Source organism: Nematolebias whitei, chromosome 23 (genome assembly GCF_014905685.2).
Source record: "Nematolebias whitei isolate Nwh7 chromosome 23, NemWhi1, whole genome shotgun sequence".
NCBI lineage: Eukaryota > Metazoa > Chordata > Actinopteri > Cyprinodontiformes > Rivulidae > Nematolebias > Nematolebias whitei.
In genome coordinates this window covers 12,110,014-12,130,002 of record NC_056520.1, presented here as the reverse complement: position 1 = coordinate 12,130,002, position 19,989 = coordinate 12,110,014, and the positions used below count along the sequence as shown (strand labels likewise).

The 19,989-nt window shown below is 41.9% G+C and overlaps 1 protein-coding gene across 1 annotated transcript in view; it reads left to right on the top strand.

The window, feature by feature from the left end:
- Positions 1-3,530: 3,530 nt before the first annotated feature.
- The window catches only part of LOC119429044, a 22,004-nt gene continuing 5,545 nt past the window's right edge, over positions 3,531-19,989 (top strand). The window contains exons 1-6 of the mRNA XM_037696761.1: positions 3,531-3,560; positions 4,748-4,906; positions 8,428-8,594; positions 9,723-9,868; positions 15,078-15,155; positions 15,732-15,915. Coding sequence (XP_037552689.1) covers positions 3,531-3,560; positions 4,748-4,906; positions 8,428-8,594; positions 9,723-9,868; positions 15,078-15,155; positions 15,732-15,915 — 764 coding nt within the window. The remainder of the gene's footprint in view (positions 3,561-4,747; positions 4,907-8,427; positions 8,595-9,722; positions 9,869-15,077; positions 15,156-15,731; positions 15,916-19,989) is intronic.

Genomic DNA, 19,989 nt, shown 5'->3' with positions numbered 1-19,989 from the left:
TGACTCACAGTGACTCAGACACCCACAAGACCTCCTGGGGGATGAAGGTGGGCGAGAGCGCTTAGTTTCATCCTTGATATCCAGTCACATTTGCTCTGGTGCACCATTACTGAAGGCAGAATGAAGCTGAAACAAACTGGAGGGGAACGCGCCGACCTTCCTTCACTAATTTAATTAAAGCTATGAAAGAGTCGATTCAAACAGGATGGAAAGTTTTAACACCAATACTTCATCCTGTTTTCTCACCTATAATCAAATTTTAAATATTTTAAATTTAGAACTGCTAGACGCGTCTTTTTTTCTAAAACCTACAAGATCCTAAACACAAACAGTTCCGAGTCTCAGCGCCAAGGTGTCTGATACAAGTTCAGGTATAAAACCTCTAAGAGAACCAAAATAAGTCCAAGTCGAATGCAAAAACAGTGTCAAAGTATGTGTAAAACCACTGTTTCACCAGCCAAGTCCAGACAAGGGTATTACGGTAGTCCCTCGTTTATCGCGGGGTGATCCGTACCCTGAAGCCCCGCGATAAGTGAAAAACCGCGAAGTAGGGATAGAGTAGTCCAAGTTCAAGTACAGTAAACTTTATATTAAGGCTTTAGAAACCCTTCCCACTCTCTTGGAATACTCTAAACTAGGGGTGCCAAACTCACTAACAAAAGGGGCCAAAATTAAAACCTTTTTTGAACTAAGGGCCAATTTCAGAATCTACATTAACTCAAATCAGATACCCAGCATCTTTTCTTGGTCACATGTTCCTCAACAAGAGTTTGATTGGTCTCATTTGATGATCTCTGTTGTGCTTTTGACATCATAATCAAAGATTACTAAAATATTCAAGAAATAGAAGTACTTTACATTTCACATATCATCTTGGGGGCCAGATAAGATGTCAATGAGGGCCACATTTGGCCCCTGGGCCTTGAGTTTGACACATTTGTTCTAAACTCCTAAATGCACGTCATTTTAACAACATGAGTTATTAAATTTTACTTACTAGCTCTGCAGAACAGCAACAGCTCTGGTTCCGGTCCAACTCTGTTCTATTCCAACTTAGTTTCTGCAGACCTATCCTGCAGCAATGAAGCCCACAAATCAGTCTTCTAGACTCTTAAACCAACTAATGTGAACAACATACAGTACTTATATGTACAGGAGCTACAAAGTTTTACTTACAAGGGCTCTGCAGAGCAGGAGTGGCTCGGTTCCGGTCTGACCCGATAGATGAAAAAGGTCGCAGTGCAGCAAGACTGAAGCCCAACGCTGCTGCTCCAGGAGCAAGGCTGCCCAGGATTTAATCCACCACCTCTGGCCCAGTCTGGACCAGCTCTGCGTGACCAGAACCAGGCGGAAGCCTGCAGCAGTCTGTTCCCTGCAGCTCCCAGCATCTGGGTCACACTGAGTCCAGATCATCTGCAGCTACTCAGCAGTGAAGATCCAACTTGAAGGATGAGTTCGGCTTCAGAATTATTTTACTTTCCTCCTGCCAGTCCTGTGAGCTTATTATTGTTATTTCTGACTTTGGTTGCAAAACTTGCCCTCCGTTTGCAGCGAGCAGAGGTTGGAAGCACTGTTGACTTCTGGGAAGTGAACTGATGGCTTCTGGGTAACGTAGTTCTTTAGACTGGCAAAACAGTGAAGGCATAATGAAAGAAAACTACAAAATGGCAGCCCTTTTAAATATATATATATACACTGTATAATATGCACATGTACAGTACTTAAACAAACCAAAATTGAGCGAGTCCGCGAAAAACGAACCGTGAAGTCGTGAGGGATTATTATAATACTATTCTAAAAAAAAAACAAGTCCAGACCAGGCTCGGATCAGGACACGTGGACAGGTCCCACGAGACTGAAACAAATCCAAAGTCGGGACGTTTTTACCCAGAAGGCAGCTCAAGTGTCCTCTGTTTTTCATTTCTGTTCATTGTTGGAAATGTCTTGATTGGAGTTAAAACGTGGATGGATGGATGGTTGGATGTGTGCGTTTTCAGTGTGTGCTTTCATTGCGTATGCTTGTGTGTGTGTGTGTGGCGTTTGTGTGGTTTTGACAGCTGCTGCACCAGAGATTTCCTCCAGGCAGCGAGGACACACAAACACACCGCACACTCTTCATCCAATCCTCCTCCTCGTTTGAGAAAACACACAAACACACACCTCCGGGGCAGAGCTCGCTTCCTGTTTGCCGATGCGTGGCAGCGAGCGGTTTTGTTTGACAGATCCGTGAACACACACACACACAACACACACACTGTCTAAATGCCGAGAGGCGGAGTCTGTTACCGTGGCGTCTGTAGTGCAGCAGCGCAGCTTTGTTCCTCTTTACCTACTTTCAAACTGCAAATAAAATATTTCAATAATTAAATTATTTGAAGTTTAAATGTTGCTGATATTCAGACTGGCCTCTGCCTCCAGGGCCACTGAGCAAGGTACTTCTGAACCTTAAAGCTCTTATCATAGATGTCTCATGAAGCTGTAGAGAGCCTGTCATTTGAAGCAATGAGTGTCTATCAACTACTAATAAACACTTATGTTAAAATAATTAACTCTAAAATGTTTCCTGCTGTTGAAACTTGTATGCTGCCTGTGTTGTAGTTGTGTCAAAGGTGATGGATTAGTCACTGAAAGTCTAGTTTGTCTCCATAGATGACACTAAAGTAGCAAAGACATCCATCTATCTATACGTCTGTCCATCCATTCGTTCATTTTCTTTATCTACTTTCTGCTTTACGAGTCGCTGGGGAGCTGGTGCCCATCTCCAGTGGGCATTGTGGGAGAGGCAAGGTACACCCTGGACAGTTTGCAGGTCTAGCTAAGACATCTGACTTTTAAATACTGTATGTTTTTAATGAAAGACAGAATCCAGGCAGTTCTGAATCTGCAGTCACTTGAGCTTAGGAGGCACCCACAGACTAAAAACAGGCTTAAGATGGCAACACCATATTCAGACGGGTATGTACTAGAGTTGCATTCAGGCCCAAAAAAATCTGATCCGACCCAGCCCGCAGTTATCATTTCCAAATCCCACTCGACCCGACGAATTAACAGTAATTACAGGTCCGAACCTGGAAAAAACCCAACATTTTTAATTGGTTATTAACGGTCGGAGACGCGTGGCTGAATGGGGCAGAAGATCGTCTCATGGGGGGGTGTTTGTCCTTTCATGGCCGTAAAAGAGCATTTAAACCCTGTTTCTGCCTGCATTCTGATTTATTCAGACACGGACCCTGCTCTGACACATCTGCTTTGGGATCTCACCTGTTCGGGTCATCGGTCGCGCGCGTCTGCTGAGTGCGGCGGCTGAATGAACGCCCATTTGGGCGATGGATCGCTTTCTGGCAGTACAGTCCCATCTGAAACTTAACTGAACTTTTTACCTCTATCAAGGCCGGTTATCTCGCGGTGAAATGGCCGTGTGTGGTTGGTGATTGTATGGCAGGCCATGTTATCATATAATTGGATCACGGCTGATCCTGACCCAATTAAAAGCCCGACATCGACCCGACCCACTCATCCAACACATTATCATGGCCCGGCTCGCCCCGAATTCGGGTGGGGTGGGGCCAGGCTTAGGGCTTGGGTTAGAAATGACAGCTCTAGTATGTACCTGGTACCTACTTAGTACTTACTGGCTATTTACCTGGTTGGTGTTGGGTTTGTACCTGATTACATACATGGTATCTACCTGCCAGATATGCAATTTTGCTGCTCAACATTATTAATGCATAAATTATTGCTTTGGTTTGTGTATTTTATTAGCATTCCTGTAAACATCTTTAACACATTTACTTAATGTAGCATTTGGACTTTTTTGTATTTATTTTTATATTCTTGTGTTGTTTTCCTCCCCTTTTATCTCTCTCCTTAAAGAATCTTTGCCTTTTGTCCAGCCACGCTTGTAAATAAAATAACAAAATCATAATCTGTCCTGCCAGGGTAAATAATTATTAAATTACTTGTTTTTTTTTTATTTTAGTACTTATCTGCTGTGTACTTATTTATTAACTAATCTCTATGTACCTATCTGTACTTAAAGGGTACATACCAGGTACTTACTTGGTACTTACATGCCACTTATCAAGTATTTAGCTGCTACATGCCTGGTATTTACCAAACCAAGTTCAAAATGGGTCAAAGATGTAATTTTAAACAGTCCAACACTCTAAATATGAAACCAATCCCATAAAAAATGTGTCCAAAATGAGTCAAAAACCAAATTAAAAAATATTGTCAAACCCATTCAAGGCCATGTTTGAGTCATTTCTGCACAAAGTCATTGTAAACCCTGTGAGAAAAAAAATAAAAGTGGCGATTCAGTTAAAACCAGGCAAAAACCAAAGTCCAAAACATTTCATGTCCAGCATGAAAGTCTAAATATAGCAAAAATAAATTTCAAAACCAAAAGAATACCCTCGTCCCAAGTCCGAAGTAATCTGGCACCAAAAAGACACATGCTTTAATCTAATTCAAAGTAATATTCAAGCTAATACCTATTCAAAGTACTTCCAAACCACATCAAAACTCAAGCCTGAAACTAGACAATAATTCATTGCAAAACCAGTCTGAAACTGGAGTTAAACCCCTACAAACACCAGTTAAAACCAAGACTTTATTTGCTGTACTGAACACGGAAAACACCAAGTAACCACAAAAATAAGACCCTTTAGGTTTGCTTGCTGTGAGAATGTTTTAAATCTTTTATTGAAATGGTGATCGATTGTCTTTTTCTACCCACCACACTCAGGTGTCTCCGTCTGACATATCCGACTCACCAGACAAGCGCCCCTCCTCTCCTCAAACCCCTCACTCAGCTCGGCCCATTCCTCCAGAGGTGCGCCGGCTCATCGTGAATAAAAACGCTGGAGAGACACTGCTGCAGCGTGCCGCCCGGCTTGGATACGAGGTAACAAGAAACAAACGCACACGTGGTTACATTCTGTAATTAACTTTGTTACGATGCAGATTTCAGTTTGGGCCCCTTAAATACGTATCTTCATTTTTTTCATCTTATTCAAAATTTTCTCTCGAACTTTAACTTGTTGCTTCAGATGAAAAACAAATGTTTGAGCCACACCCTCAGCTCATTCCTTGGTCCTCTGTTTTGGACAGATTTTACTGAAACTTCGTGGTGGGCACAGTTCCGCTAATTTGCTAAAAAAAAAAAACAGCTGTTAAAAAATACCTCTAGCAGAACAGTATCAAAGAGCTAAAATCACAAGAACAGGAGCTAATAGCTAAAATGAGTTGCATGTTTTCTAATAGCTAAAAGCTAAAATGATCAAAACAGGACCACAAAGCTAAATAAGCTGAACTTAGCTAAAAGCTAAAATTATTAAAATAGAAGTTTAAAACCAACAGTACAGATAGTTAAATGCTAAAACTAGAAAAACTTTGGTAATACACTGGAATATCTTGCAAAAAGAGCTGAAGTTCTCGACCTTGACCTCTCAAGATATCTGTTAAGTTCCTGGCAAACCAATACAGACATGTTCTTGTTTTTTAGTTTTCTACACTGGGTTGTTGTTTTTTTTTTTTGTTACATTTTCTTTTAAATACCATTTTATTTTCACTTGTTAAAAAAAAATCTCTATTTGTACGCATCCTTTATGATATCTATTATTGTCTTTGTCGTCTACGGTTGTCGTCACTCTTTGTTAAAATTCAGGTCTCTCTTGTAAATGAATCCCTGAGGCTCGATGGGATTAACCTGTATAAATAAAGGTTGAATGAATGAATCTTATAACAGCTACAGTAAAAGCGGAACTAAGTTTTCGTTTAGCGAATTAGCATTTTCGCTAACTTTGGAAACCTTTAGCTGAATTAGCTTCTGCTAAATTAGGTTTCATCAACTTTAGGTCTGCTAACAAAATTCCCAAGCTTGTTCCTCTGTTTGTTGTGGGCGTACCTTGAAGAGCCCATTAGGCATGCTATTGGCTTACTACGTGCTCTCTCAGGACATTATTACCTGCAGTGTCCACTCAGTGAGGACTGAACTTGGCAAAAGGGCCTTCTCCTACTCCGCTCCTGTTTCCTGGAAACTGATATAGATCTGAAGCTCTCGACCTTGACCTCACTAAGTGGTTTCAAACATTTGTTAAGTTCCTGGGAAAAAACATAGCAGACATGTTCCTCTTTTTAGTTTTCTATACCGCTTTACAACCTAGCTGGGTTTTTTTAAATACCATTTTATTTTCACTTGATATTCTCAATTTGTATGCATCCTTTATAATTGTCCACTGTTGTCATCACTCTTTAATAAAATCAGGTCTCTCTAGTAAACGAGTCCCCGAGGCTCAATGGGATTAACCTGTATAAATGAAGGTTGAATGAAAAGTTAACAACTGTATGAAAATACAAGTACAATATTTTTAAATGACCATGGGTAATAAATACCACAACCAATACATCTCAAGTTGTAAATATTTTATAATAAATTGACATGGATACAAGTTGAAGGGGCTTCGTTTTGGTGCTCCTTTTGCCATCATCATCATCACTAAAGTCCTGCCGAGTCCCGAGTTAGAATTCAACAAACGTCTAAGATCAAGTGGAGACAGAAAACACACACACACACACACGTGTGATATGAATACTTCATGCATGGTGCGACAGCTCCTGTCAGGACCCACGAGTGTTGGCCTCGCTCTCTCGTTGAGGTGCAGCGGTGAAGCTAACGAGCTCAGTTTGCTAATGAAGCCGTCATCCATCACTGCACGTACGTTGCGCGCGCGCACGCACACTTTTGCTGCTGCAATCAGTTTTCAGAGAGCAGCAAAGGAACAGAGGGAGGTTTCATTATGTTTTTGGTCTGAAGGTGGAACCGTTCTTCACCTGCAGAGCTTCTTCATTGTCTTGTGAGACGTGTTTAACCCTTTAAACCCAGAAACGGGACCATGTTCTGTCGGAAAACCATTCAGGCTGGTTGTGTCTTTCCTCTGAACGTGAATGTTCAGTCTTTTGTTCTTCTTCGTCTTGCAGTCCTGATGACAAGTAAAGGGATGTGTCTTCACTCTTTAAGGATGCATCTTATTGTGCTTTTAAATAGTGAATGACATTCACGAGGGAGTTTCCAAAATGTCTTGAAATAATTTCAAGGGTTCTGTCACAAGAATTTTGAGAAAGTTCAATTGTTACTTAAATGGAACAAACCCTTTTCAAAAGCTTCTCAAATTTTGTTTCTTCAAGTCACGTATGAAAATCAAGCAATATATAAAAATTGTGAGTGGCACGGCGGCACAGTGGTTAGAACTGTCCCCTCTCAGCAAGAAGGTTCCAGGTTCCCCTCCAGGCTCGTCTCTGTGGCATTTGCATGTTCTGCCTTTACAGGTCTTTCCAGGTACTCCAGTTTCCTTCCACAGACCAGAAATATGTAGGTTAGGTCAACTGGTAACTCCAAATTGTCCATAAGTGTGTGTGAGAGTGTGAATGTTTTTTTGTTTTTTTTGTCTCTGTGTCCCTGTAATAAACTGGAGACCTGTTCAGGGTGTACCTTGCCTCTCCCAGTGACTGCTGGAAAGAGTTCCCCAGTTTCCCTTGACCTGGAAAACAGAAGCTGATAAAAGTGATGGACACTGTATAAGACGGCGACAACGGTATCGTTACTGATCAGGGACAAAAATGAGAATCTCAAATCATGTCTTACACAAGAGGAATGATTGTTGGAAGGGGATCGGGGCCCATATTCATACATTCCAGATTTCACGACTTTCGTGCAAAACCTTTGCCCCAATGCGGCATTACAGTCACACAATGGTTGGATGATAGTTGCAATTACAAATAAATCATAATTTTGACATATTATTATCACAGGACCTTCATGAGACTATCCTAGGAAGTTCATGAGATTATTGCAGAAAAATTTCAAGACTATCACAAGAAGCTCTTATGACTATTGCAAGGCATTCTTGAGACTATCAAAAGGCAATGTTGAGACTGTTGCAACATGTTCTTGACAGTTGCAAGACATGCTTGAAATTACCACAGGATGTTCTTGAGACTATCACAAGACATCCTTAAGACTATCTGAGGACTTTATTGAGGCTATCAAGGAGGCTTTTGAAATATTGCAGGATATTTTTTTTTACATTTTTGCTACATGACGCTGATGATTTAGCACATTTGTGCAATGTTAGTGCAATATGCACAGACATAAGTACAAAATATTTTAGACTGCAACTTAAACATACCGTGTTTATATGCAAATGTCCCATAATTTTTAGTCCCTGATTACTGACTATAACTTGTAGCAAAGGGAGACAGTGGATTCATGTTGAAACCGTATAATCGTAGATGAGATTCCTTAAGACTTGAAGTTGTACTGAGGTGGTGACAAAGTTGTTTCTCTGACTTTTGGGTCATTCTCGTGATCTTTTTCTGGACAGTTAAGGCGTTCTGGTCTCACAGTGTTTTTTTTCTCGTTTCCAGGATGTGGTTCTGTACTGTTTGGAACGGCGTCTTTGTGATGTCAACCACAGAGACCATGCTGGGTACTGTGCCCTGCATGAGGCCTGCTCTCGTGGCTGGCTGGGTATTGTACGCCACTTGATCAACTACGGTGCCGACGTCAACTGCAGTGCTCAGGACGGAACCAGGTACGTTCTGTCTCAGACAGGCTGTGGTATTACAGTACTAAAATCTGTGGTTTGATGTGGATTTATTGTGTGAGATACACTAAATTATATTATGATTATGACTGCACACATACTCTCTCTCTCACTCACTCACTCACTCACTCACTCTCACACACACACACACACACACACACACACATATATATGTATATATACAGTAGTCCCTCGTTTATTATGGGGGATCCATACCCTGAAGACCCGCGATAAGTGAAAAACCACAATAGGGATAGTGCAAGTAGTAAGTAGTGGTGCAGAAGGAAGCTTTTTCTGCAGCTCACAAATGTGCAGCGGGTGCTAAATCATTTAAAATAATTTATTTTAAATTAAAAGTCCATGCCAATCGTGCGGCTCATCCATCAATCAGCCAATCGTGTGTCATGTTCAATCTTATTTTGAAAAATCGCAATAGAGCGAGTCCACGATAAATGAACCGCGAAGTAGCGAGGGAATATATATATATATATATATATATATATATATATATATAATTGTATAATTTGTGTAACTGCACACTTTTGTAATTTGGTTCCTTTTTGTATTAAAAAAATAATTCTGCAAGAGAGTGGGTGCTACATATATGTCAACTACAAAATATAATATTTTTGATCATTTTTGTAATTTCATTACATTTTATGATTGTATAATACATTGTGTTGCCTGCATAAAGACGATTGTCTTTAGGAAAATGTCAAATATTGAATTATTGGCTTGCATTCAGGACTTTGTTTTTAACTTAAAGGGCTTTTACAATACAATAACAAATGACTGCATTTTGTTCCAATGTATAAAGACTTACCCTTAAAATTTAGATTTTTTTTTCAAGGAAATTCATATTGTTTGCTATTTTGCATGCCAAAGTTTTAAACAAAGGTTGATCAACTATGTTAGTCATTTTGAATTTGATTGACTCCAAAATGTAATCAGTTTTTGATGTACAGCCAATGGTTATTTTCAGAGAGTTTCATTTTCTAACACACACACACACACACACACTCACAATTAGATTATTCCCCACCACCATGAAGAGTGGGCTATCCTATAACTTTAAGTTAGTGTTTATGACTTTACTCATCTCTGTATTCTGATCAGGCCACTTCATGATGCAGTGGAAAATGACCACCTGGATGTGGTACGATTCATGCTGGCCTGCGGTGCTGATCCTACCTTGACCACCTACTCTGGGCGAGGACCAATCAGCATGACACACAGCGCAGCCATGGAAACATTTCTGGAAGGTAAGAGTTGTTATTAAGATATTGTAGAAATATTGTAGGAATTTGAAATAAACACTATAAAAATGTATACAAGTACTTTTTTCCTCTGCTGATATTGGAGACCACTTCCACTGTAGATCCTCCTATGTTTTTTTTTTCCTTTGAAGTCCACGGCCATCTCCTTCATCTTCTTCACATTGATGTGAAGGATATTCTCCTTGCACCAGCTCTCCAGGGTTTCCATCTCCTAGCTGGACTCATCGTTGTTTGTGATGTATCCCACCACCGCTGTATCATCTGCAAACTTTACAATGTGACAATGTCAGTATGCACAGTCATACTTCTCACCCTATCTCTGAGGGAGCATCCAGCTACTCTGTGGAGGAAACTCATTTCAATCGCCTGTATCCGCAATCTTGTTCTTTTGGTCACTACCCAGAGTTTGTGGCCATAGGTGAGGGTAGGAATGTAGACCAACCGGTAAAAAGAGAGCTTTGCCTTACAGCTCATCTCCCTCTTCACCACAATGGACTGGCACATAGTCCGCAATACGGCAGACACTGCACCAATCCGTCTGTCAATCTCACGCTCCATTCTTCCCTCACTCTTGAACAAAACCCCTAGATACTTGAACTCCACTTGAGAAAGAGCCTCACCCTCAACCCGAAGAGAGCAATCTACCAGGGGGAAGGGGAAGTCTGAGATTGTCATCATTGTATGTTCCCATACAATGGTGAAATTGGTTCTCTTCATTTATCCCATCACGTGAGATACACTCAGGTGGAGTAGTGGGCAGCCATGTAGGTGCCCGGGGTGCAATTGGGGATTGGGCATCGTGCTCAGAGACACCACGACATGTGGGAATGGCTGGGAGTCAAACCGCAACTTTTTTGTCCCCAGTTGGCTGCCCTACCTCTACCCCATCTCGGCCACATGAGGATTTCTGAAGACCATGTTCTCAAATTTGAAGATGCTGATTCTCATCACAGCCACTTCACACTCTGCTGTGAACTGCTGCAGTGAGAGTTAAAGACTATGGCACGATGAAGCCAACAGGACCACATCATCCGCAAATAGCAGAAATCGAATCCTAAGGTCACTACACAGGACTCCTTCCACCCTTTGGTTACACCAGGAAATTCTGTCCATAAAAGTTATGAACAGAGTCAGTGACAATGGGCAGCTCTGGTAAAGTACAACTCCCACCCAGAAGAAGTCATGTGTTCATGATGAACAAACCATGACTAGCACAGAAGTGCAACAACAGAAAACCTCTCTGATTCAGATCAAAGAGGACGTTCCTCCCAATCACGTCCCTTCAGGTCACACTGTCATTACCTACGTGGGCATTGAAGTGCCCCAGCAGAATAAAGGAGTCCCCAACTGGCGCACCTTCCAGCACCCCCACCAAGGACTCCAAAAATGCTGGATACTCTGAACTGTCATTTGGCACTGTTACAATGGGAGCTGGATGCTGGCCACGGGCCACTGCAGTTAGCTGCTGCTAGCCATGGGCCAGCGTGGGCTGGAGGCAGGTCCTGAGTCCGGGAGGAGGCCTAAGGCCCACAGCTAGCAGCTGCTAGCTGAAGTGTCCCATGGCCCGCATCCAGCTCACGTTGTATCCAGCTCCCGTTGTAACAGCATGTAGGCAAAAACAACTGTCAAAGCCCATCCCCCAACCACAAGGAAGCTACCCTCTCATCTACTGGGAAAAACTCAAACACACAAGCACCAAATTGGGGGGCTAAGAGTAGACCCACACCAAGTTGGCACCTCTCACCATAGGAAACTCTAGAGTGGAATAATGTCCAACCCCTCTCAAGGAGATTGGTTCCAGAGCCCATGTTGTGCATCGAGGTGAGCCCAACTATATCTCCTTCCCCGCCAGAGAGGTTACGTTCCATGTTCCAAGAGCCAGCTTTGGTAAGCCAAGGTAAAAAGCACCAATACTGCTGCCTTTGGCCACTGCCCATGGAGTCATGCACCCGACTCGTATGGCCCCTCCCGCAGGTGGTGGACCCACAGGACGGCAAACCTATGTTGCTCATTCAGGCTGAGCCTGACCCGGCTTCTAACAAAGCCAGTACAATAATTCACTTATAGTTTAGTGGAGCAAGTTCCAGTTATTCAGGTTATTTATTTCAGTTTGCTCAAACAATCTAATTCCATCCATCCATCCATCCATTTTCTTTACCCGCTTATTCCATTTTTGGGTCACGGGGGTCGCTGGTGCCCATGTCCAGCAATCACTGTGCGAGGGGCGGGGTACACCCTGGACGGGTCGCAAGTCCATCACAGGGCCACATAGAGACAAACGAGACAAACAAACATTCACTCTCTCAGTCACACCTAGGGACAATTTAGAGTTACCAATCAGCCTAACATGCATGTTTTTGGACTGTGGGAGGAAACCGGAGTACCCGGAGAAAACCCACGCATGCACGGAGAGAACATGCAAACTCCACCCAGAAAGGCCCCTGGACCGGGGTTTGAACCAAGGACCTGCTCGCTGAGAGGCAGCAGCTCTACCAGTTGCGCCACCGTGCTGCCTACAATCTAATTCAATGCAGTTAATTTTAATTAATTAATTCCACTTTTATCAAGTAAAAATTGTACAGTTAATTTAATTATAGTTTCATTCAGTTCATAAATACAGCCCAAATAAAGTCTATTATATAGTATTTTAAATCTGTATGTCATTTCAAAAAGGTTTGAATTAATTCAAGACAAAAATTATAGTTTCACTCAATTTTTTTTCTGATAAATAATTAACTAAACTCAATTAGAATCAGATTATCTCCAATTATTTTCCAGGAGTACATTGCAGTTCATTCCATTGATCCATCCATTATCTTCCACTTGTTTGGGAGCTGGATCTCAGGGGCAGCAGATTGAGCAAGGAGGCCCAGACAATTCTTTCCACAGCCTCTTTTTCCAGCCCTTCTGTGAGGATACCAAGGAGTTCCCAGGCAAGCTGAGAGACATAGTCTCTCCAGCGTGTCGTGGGTCTTCCCCAGGAACTTCATTCGGACATGCCCGTAAAACCTCACTAGGGAGGCATCCAGTTCCAGTTGCCTGAACCACCTCAACGTGTTCCTCTCAATTTGGAGGAGCAGTGGCTCTACTATGAATTTTTTCTAGATAACTGATCTTCTCACCTTATCTCTAATTGAACATCCAGCCATCCTTTGGAGAAAACTCATTGGATCACTGGTATATGTAATGATGTTCTTTCAGTCATTACCCAAAGTTCATAACCATAGGTGTGGGTAGGAACGTAGACCAACCGATAAACAGCAAGATTCGCCTTGCAGCTCACCTTCCCCTTCATCAAAACAGACCTGCAAAGAAACTGCAATACTGTGGAAGCAGCACCAATCTGTCTATAAATCTCATATTCCATTCTTCCCTTACTCATGAACAAAACTTTGAGATGCTTGTGCTCTTCCACTTGAGGCAGTATCTCACTCCAAAACTGGAGAGGGCAATTCAGCCATTTCTGAATGATGACCATGGCCTTAGATTTGTGAACCACTGTGGTGAGAGCTGCTGATCACAGCACAATGATGCCAATAGGACTCCCATCATCCACAAATAGCAGAAATGGAATCCTGAGGTCACCAAACCGGACTCCCTGTGTCCCTGGCTGCAGTGAGGAATTCTGTTTATAAATGTTATGAACAGAATTGGTAACAATGCACAGCTCTGGCTAGCAGTACTGGCAGTGTCTGACTCCCACCCTGAAGGGGTTTGACTTACTGCTGGCAATGCAAACCAAACTCACACCACTTGTATAGGAACTGAATGGCCTGTAGCAATGGACCCCAATCCCATACTCATGGAGCACCCCAACAGTGTACCCCAACTCAGATTCCTCCATACAAGACATGCTGGTGGGGTTGAGAAGGTCCAAAAAGTATTTGTTTCACCTTCCGAGAACATCACTGGTTGAAGTCAACAGCACACCATGCCCACTAAACACAGTGTTGGTAAAGTGCTGCTTTCTTCACCTCAGCTGCCTGATGGTTTGCCAGAATCTACTCTGAGCTATTCAAAAGTCTCTATTCAAGACTTCACTGAACTTCTTCCACATCCAAGCCTTAGCAACAGCCAGGGATGCAGCCTGCTTAGCCTGCCGATATCCCTCAGCTTCCTCCTGAGTCCTAACAGCTAACATGGCCTAATAGGACTTCTTCAGCTTGATACTCTCCCTCATCCAGTGTGTCCACCACTGGGTTCAAGGATGGTCTTTGCAAGAGGCACTGACAACCTTGAAGCCACAGCTCAAGACTGCCTCCTTGACAACAATCCATTCTGACTCTGTTCCCCACCTTCGCTGGGATATGGTTGAAGTTCCATCTGATGTGATCTTTTGCCAGACATTCCCAGCAAACCCTCAGTACACTTGAAGGTCTATCTGGCCTGCCCAACATCTTTCCCCGCCATCTGTTCCAACTCACCACCAGTGGGTGATCAGTTGATAGCTCAGCTCCTTTTTTCCCCCAAGTGTTTGAAACATCCAGCTGCAGATCAGACGACACAACTACAAAGTCTATCGTCGATCTGCGGCCCAGGGTGCCCTGGTGCATTTGTGGACATCCTCATGTTCATACATGGTGTTTGTGAAGGAAAAACTGTGACAAGTACAGAAGTCCAACAACAGAGCACCGCTCCGGTTCAAATCAGAGGCCATTCCTCTCAACCAGCCCCAACAAACCATTTATTCTAATTTTATACAAAATAGTATAAAAACATGACTATAAAAACCAATAGATGAAGCACTAAGTTTTAGGAAAAAACTTACTAAAAAATGATCAAATATTGTGAAAGAAAAGTGTTCGAATCAACAAGGAGTTGAACGTATCTGTGTGTATGTGTTTGTGTGTGTGTATGTGTGTACTCGGCAGCCTGTCTGATTACCATTCCCTGCCTGTATTTGTTCTCTCCATCTCCTCCTCCCTTCGCTCTCTCCAGAGGAGTTTAATGAGGCTTGGCTGCTGAATCCCAGAACAGCTTACTGACAAACACACACACACACTCCTGCCAGCATCCGTCTCCTCAGTGCAGAGCGCCACGGCGGCGAGTCGGCACCGTCTGAACACAAACACTCATCTTCTTCACCACATATTTCACCGTGTGTGGCTCCACTGTTTTCAGCTCGCTGCCTTCATCCTCTCTGATTGGTCGGCTCTTTGATCGGCTTTAACTCTGTGGCTCTTTCTGCCTGCAGACTATCTGTCTGACATCCAGGGAAGGTCGGAGGGCGACCCAGGCATCTACTGGGAGTTTTACGGCAGCTCGGCATGCGGTTAGTTCACACACAAACACCGCACTGATGTCCTCAGGAAAAGAAAGCAGGAAGGCTGGAAAAAAAGAACAATAAATCAAAGGACTTTGCTTCCATCTGCCATTATTGAAGACAAACAGATGAAAAGAAAAGCAGCAATAAGTATCATGGTTGAACCCTAATCTGAGCGCTTTATACAAAGGAAAGAGTCCACCATTTTTATTATTTATCAAACTAAAACAAAATGGAAAAACATTTAACAAGTCAATATTTAACCACCAAAATAAGTTTAAAAATCAGTGTGTGGATGAGGGCAAGCAAGGAAGCAGAAAATAGCAATGAATTATCTTCATGAAACCAGGAATGGACAAATTAGGACTAGAAGAACTCGGGCTAAAGAAACATTACACTACTTCATGAGATATTCTATTAACAAATTAGGCCAACAAAGATCTGGACTGGTGCTATGAAACCAGAGCTAAAGTAGGCCCACAAAGACTGGACCTGAAGAACTAGACCAGAAAAAATGTCAGACTGAAAGAACTAGTACAGAAAATAACCAGTCATTTGAATAATTATGTTTTGTTGCTCTTTCAGAGACTATGACTGAAGTGGGAGTCTATAACATTCTGGCTGACCCACCGGGACCAGAAGAAGATGAGGAGAATGAAGAAGATGACATGGATGAGGAACATCGTGCTAGGAGGGAAGTGTTTGAGTTTGAGCTTTCTGATCGACCGCTGCTGCCGTGCTACAACATCCAGGTGTCACTGTCACAGGGGTGAGTCAAAAATACTCACCTTCCTTGTGTTGGTATAACAGGAAACTGTCCATATGTGGACTATAAATGGGTACTACAGGAAAGTAAATGTCGAAGGGTCAAAGGTTTTATGTTTATTTATTTATTAACCTTTATTTAACCAGGCAAATCCCACTGAGATCACAAATCTCTTTTGCAAGGTAGACCCGGGCTTGAAGGCTGCCTCACATGCATGTTTTTGATCTGTGGGAGGAAACCGGAGTACCCGGAAAAAACCCACGCAAGCATGAGAAGAACATGCAAACTCCACACAAAACGACCCCAGGTCCAACTGGGGGTTGAACCCAGGACCTTCTTGCTGTGAGGCAACAGTGCTAACCACTGAGCCATCGTGCTGCCGTTTTTTATGTTAACATTAGGAACAGATTATGTAGGAGCCAAGGAACCTGGATCTAAATGAACAATCAAAAGATGGAGGATTAAATTCTAAAGAACCCTGGAGAGAAAAAAATGAATGTAGAAATAAGGTTTTTTAAAACTGAAATATATTTAAACTAAATAATTTGACTAGAATCAGGACTAGGATTAATCTGACTAAAGGTAGTAGTACAGTAAAACCTTTGAAAGTTCAAGGAGATCCAAAAGAACAAACCTTTTAAAGTTCAAGGAAATTCTGTAGGTCTGGATCTCTTATTGAATAGGGAATAAGAGAACCATTAGTAGTTTTAAGTACTAAAAGTATATGGACTTCATGATATAGCCCTCAAGGTCATCCTAAATATTTATCATTAAGAGCAGCATCATCAGCATAGCTGCATGATTGTAAATCTTCGTCATTGCCACAAAGACAAATGTTGACCATGGTTCTAAAGTCTTATCTGAACATTTAAAGTTTAACTTTAGGTCAGATCTGATTTATCCGACCTATGAACTAAAATTATTAAGATGAAAAAAATAAACATAATCATAATGAAGAGCATCATCATCAGCATGGCTGAATAGGTATAAATCTTTGTCATTTTTATTGAGACTAGTGTTCATGAGATCTTGAAAGTCTTGAGCAACACCGTCACATAACTGAATTGGTGGTGGTTGTTTTAACGACAAAGCTGCGTCCTCCAAACCATATGGTTTCAACCTGCCTCCACTAGATGTTGAACGTGTGGTATTTTGATTTTTTTTCCCCAACATTAACCCATCTTCCCATTTAAAATGTCTAAGCAAATACAGTGGGTGAGGAAGTGCAAAAAAAGAGTTCTGATCAAGAGCAATGTTGGAAGAGGGGAGCCTGTGTGGTCTCGCCAATTGGGGGAATTGAGAAGAGATCATGAAGGCTCCCTAAAAGGGAGATGAGGTTGGGATGAGAAGACTCATAGCCCCCAAGGTAAGGAAGAAAGTTTAGGAAGAGGTGAATATATTTTTTTTTTGCCTAGTGGCAGAGGAAATTGGAAGGAGAAAATTAAAGCCCCTAGGTTGGAGAGAAGATGAGGAGATGATACTGGTAAATCCTCGCCAGGTGAAAAAAGAGCGCAGGAGGAGAACATAATTCCTTGTCAGGTGGAGAAGGACTGTGGAAGGAGGAGACATAAATCCTTGACAGGTGAAAGAGGAGGTTGCGATGGGGAGACCATTGTCTCTCCCCACCTCCAAGGAAGGAGAAAAGGTTGGGAGGAGGAACACAAAATTCCTCACGAGGAGGAGAACATAATTCCTTGCCAGGTGGAAGATGAGATTAGGAGGAACCCATGAGCACTTGTTAACTGGGAGAGGATGTTGGGAGGAGACCGTGACAGCCCCCAAGGTAGGGAAAGAGGTAGGGTAAAGGAGATTGTGATAGCCCCAACAAAGGGAAGAATGTTGGGAGGAGGATAAAATAATTCCTTTCCATGTGTAAGAGGAGAGCGGAAGGAGGAGAACTCCCAAAAGGTCATGAAGAAGGTTAAGTAATCCCCAACATAGGGAAGAAGGTTGAGAGGATGAGAAAATAATTCTTCTCCACGTGGAAGAGGAGGACAGGAAGAGGAGACCTGATAGCACAAAACATAGGGAAGAAGGGTAGGAGGAGACCGTGATGACTTGCCAGGAGAGTAAGGAAGTGGTATGAGAAAATAGTTTCCACCAGAAAGAAGAGGTCATGAGGAGGTGAACATAATACCCCACCAGAAGAAGAAGGAGGTAGGAGGAGCTGCAGAGGTTATATTTTGACAGATGTCAAACCCAATGACATATTGTCTCTATTTCTGATGATTTCTGAGTGTTGAAAATACATTTAACCAACAGATTTACACAGAGATTCTTAGCTAGTCGGTGTTTTTGTGTAGAAGAAATGACAAAAACATTGTTTTAAACAACTATGCGCTGTCTCAAGCAATATTGTTATCTCCTGTGCAACCTTTGTTGAATATGACTCTCAAATACAGATACATTAAGTGCAACTTCATTTTCTTAAAAAACTTTCCAAACTTCATCCTCACCAATCTTTTCTACTTCTTGGTCCACCATTTATATGACCTCTACTCTTCTTTCCCATTCATTCTATTCATTTATTAGCTCCACAACGTGCTCCTTCCATCTTCCCATCATGGTCTTCTCACTTTTTAGAATATTACCATTTCTATCTTTAACATGCCTAACCTTCTGCACATCCTTTCCAGTCTGATCCTTCTGTCTCACCAGTTGATACAATCCATTTTCTCTCCTTAGTGTCCAACCTCTTGTAGAACTTATATGCCTTATTTCTTGCCTTTGCTACCTCCCTCTTTGTTTTATGTTGTATCTTATATTCCTGTCTCTTCTCTTCAGTCATCTTACAGTCCCATTTCTTCTTGGCTAATTTCTTTTTCTGCTTAAATTCTTGCACTTCCCCACTCTACCACCAAGTTTCCTTATCAACTTTTATCTGTCAAGATGGCACACCAAGTACCTTCCTACCTGTCTCTCTAACTCCTGTTGCTGAAGTTGCCCAGTCATCTGGAAGTTCTTATTACCACCCAGAGCCTTTAATAACGTCTCTCTGAACTCCTTGCTATATTTGTCCTTCCTAAACTTCCATCATTTGGTCTTATTCTATGATTTTACTTTTCTTCTCCTTTTCACCAGAACAGTTATCTAGCACACTATCATTCAATGTTGTCTGAACATGCTCTCCCCTGCTTAGGTTACCACTACTACAAAAGAATGTAATTTGTGTACTCCTGCCTCCACTCTTATAGTCACCCTATGTTCCTACCTCTTTTGGAAATAGGTGTTTACTACACCATTCTTTAGGCAAGTTTCACCACAATCTGGCCTTCCTGGTTCCTTTCCTTGACACCAAAACTACCCATCACTTCCTCATTCCCTCTGTTTCCTTCACCAACATGTCCATTCAGGTCTGCTCTGATTACCACTCCTCCCTGGGAATATTCTATCACTTCATCTAGAGATCCATCCAGAATTTCTCCAACTCTTTTATCTCTCATCCAACTTGTGAACCATAACCAGTGACAACATTCAATATCAGACCTTCAACTTCCACCTTTAAACCTATCACTCTATCTGACACTCTTTTGATTGATTGATTGATTGATTTTTATTGTCAATTCTGCATATGTACAGGACATACATAGAAATTGAAATTGCGTTACACTCCTACTCAAATTGCAGCAAACAACAACATTAGCAAAAATAAACTAACACAACTAGTTATATAAAAAAATATAAAAAAATATAAAAGTGAACAGCAGCAGGACCTCTGATGCAACGTGCTCAATAGTGACTAACAGGAGACAAAGGGACGCTGACTGAAGACAATAACATGATGAGAGGTAGATAATGGATGTGCAAGGCCAGAGTAAACAATAGTGCAATATAAAGTATAAACCTGAGAAACTTAGTAAAGTGAAGGTGTGCATACCGGTTCTATATAGAGTCACAGTTATGTACTGATGAGGTGATTAAGTGGAAATGACAATACCAGAATTACCAGAATAAAGAATAAAGAATAAACAGGACGAGTTGATCATAACAGTAGTGCAAAATATAATGCAATAAACAGTAGAGTGAGCTTGTAGGCTGTTAAAGTGACCGATTCATGAACTATTCATAAAACTAAAT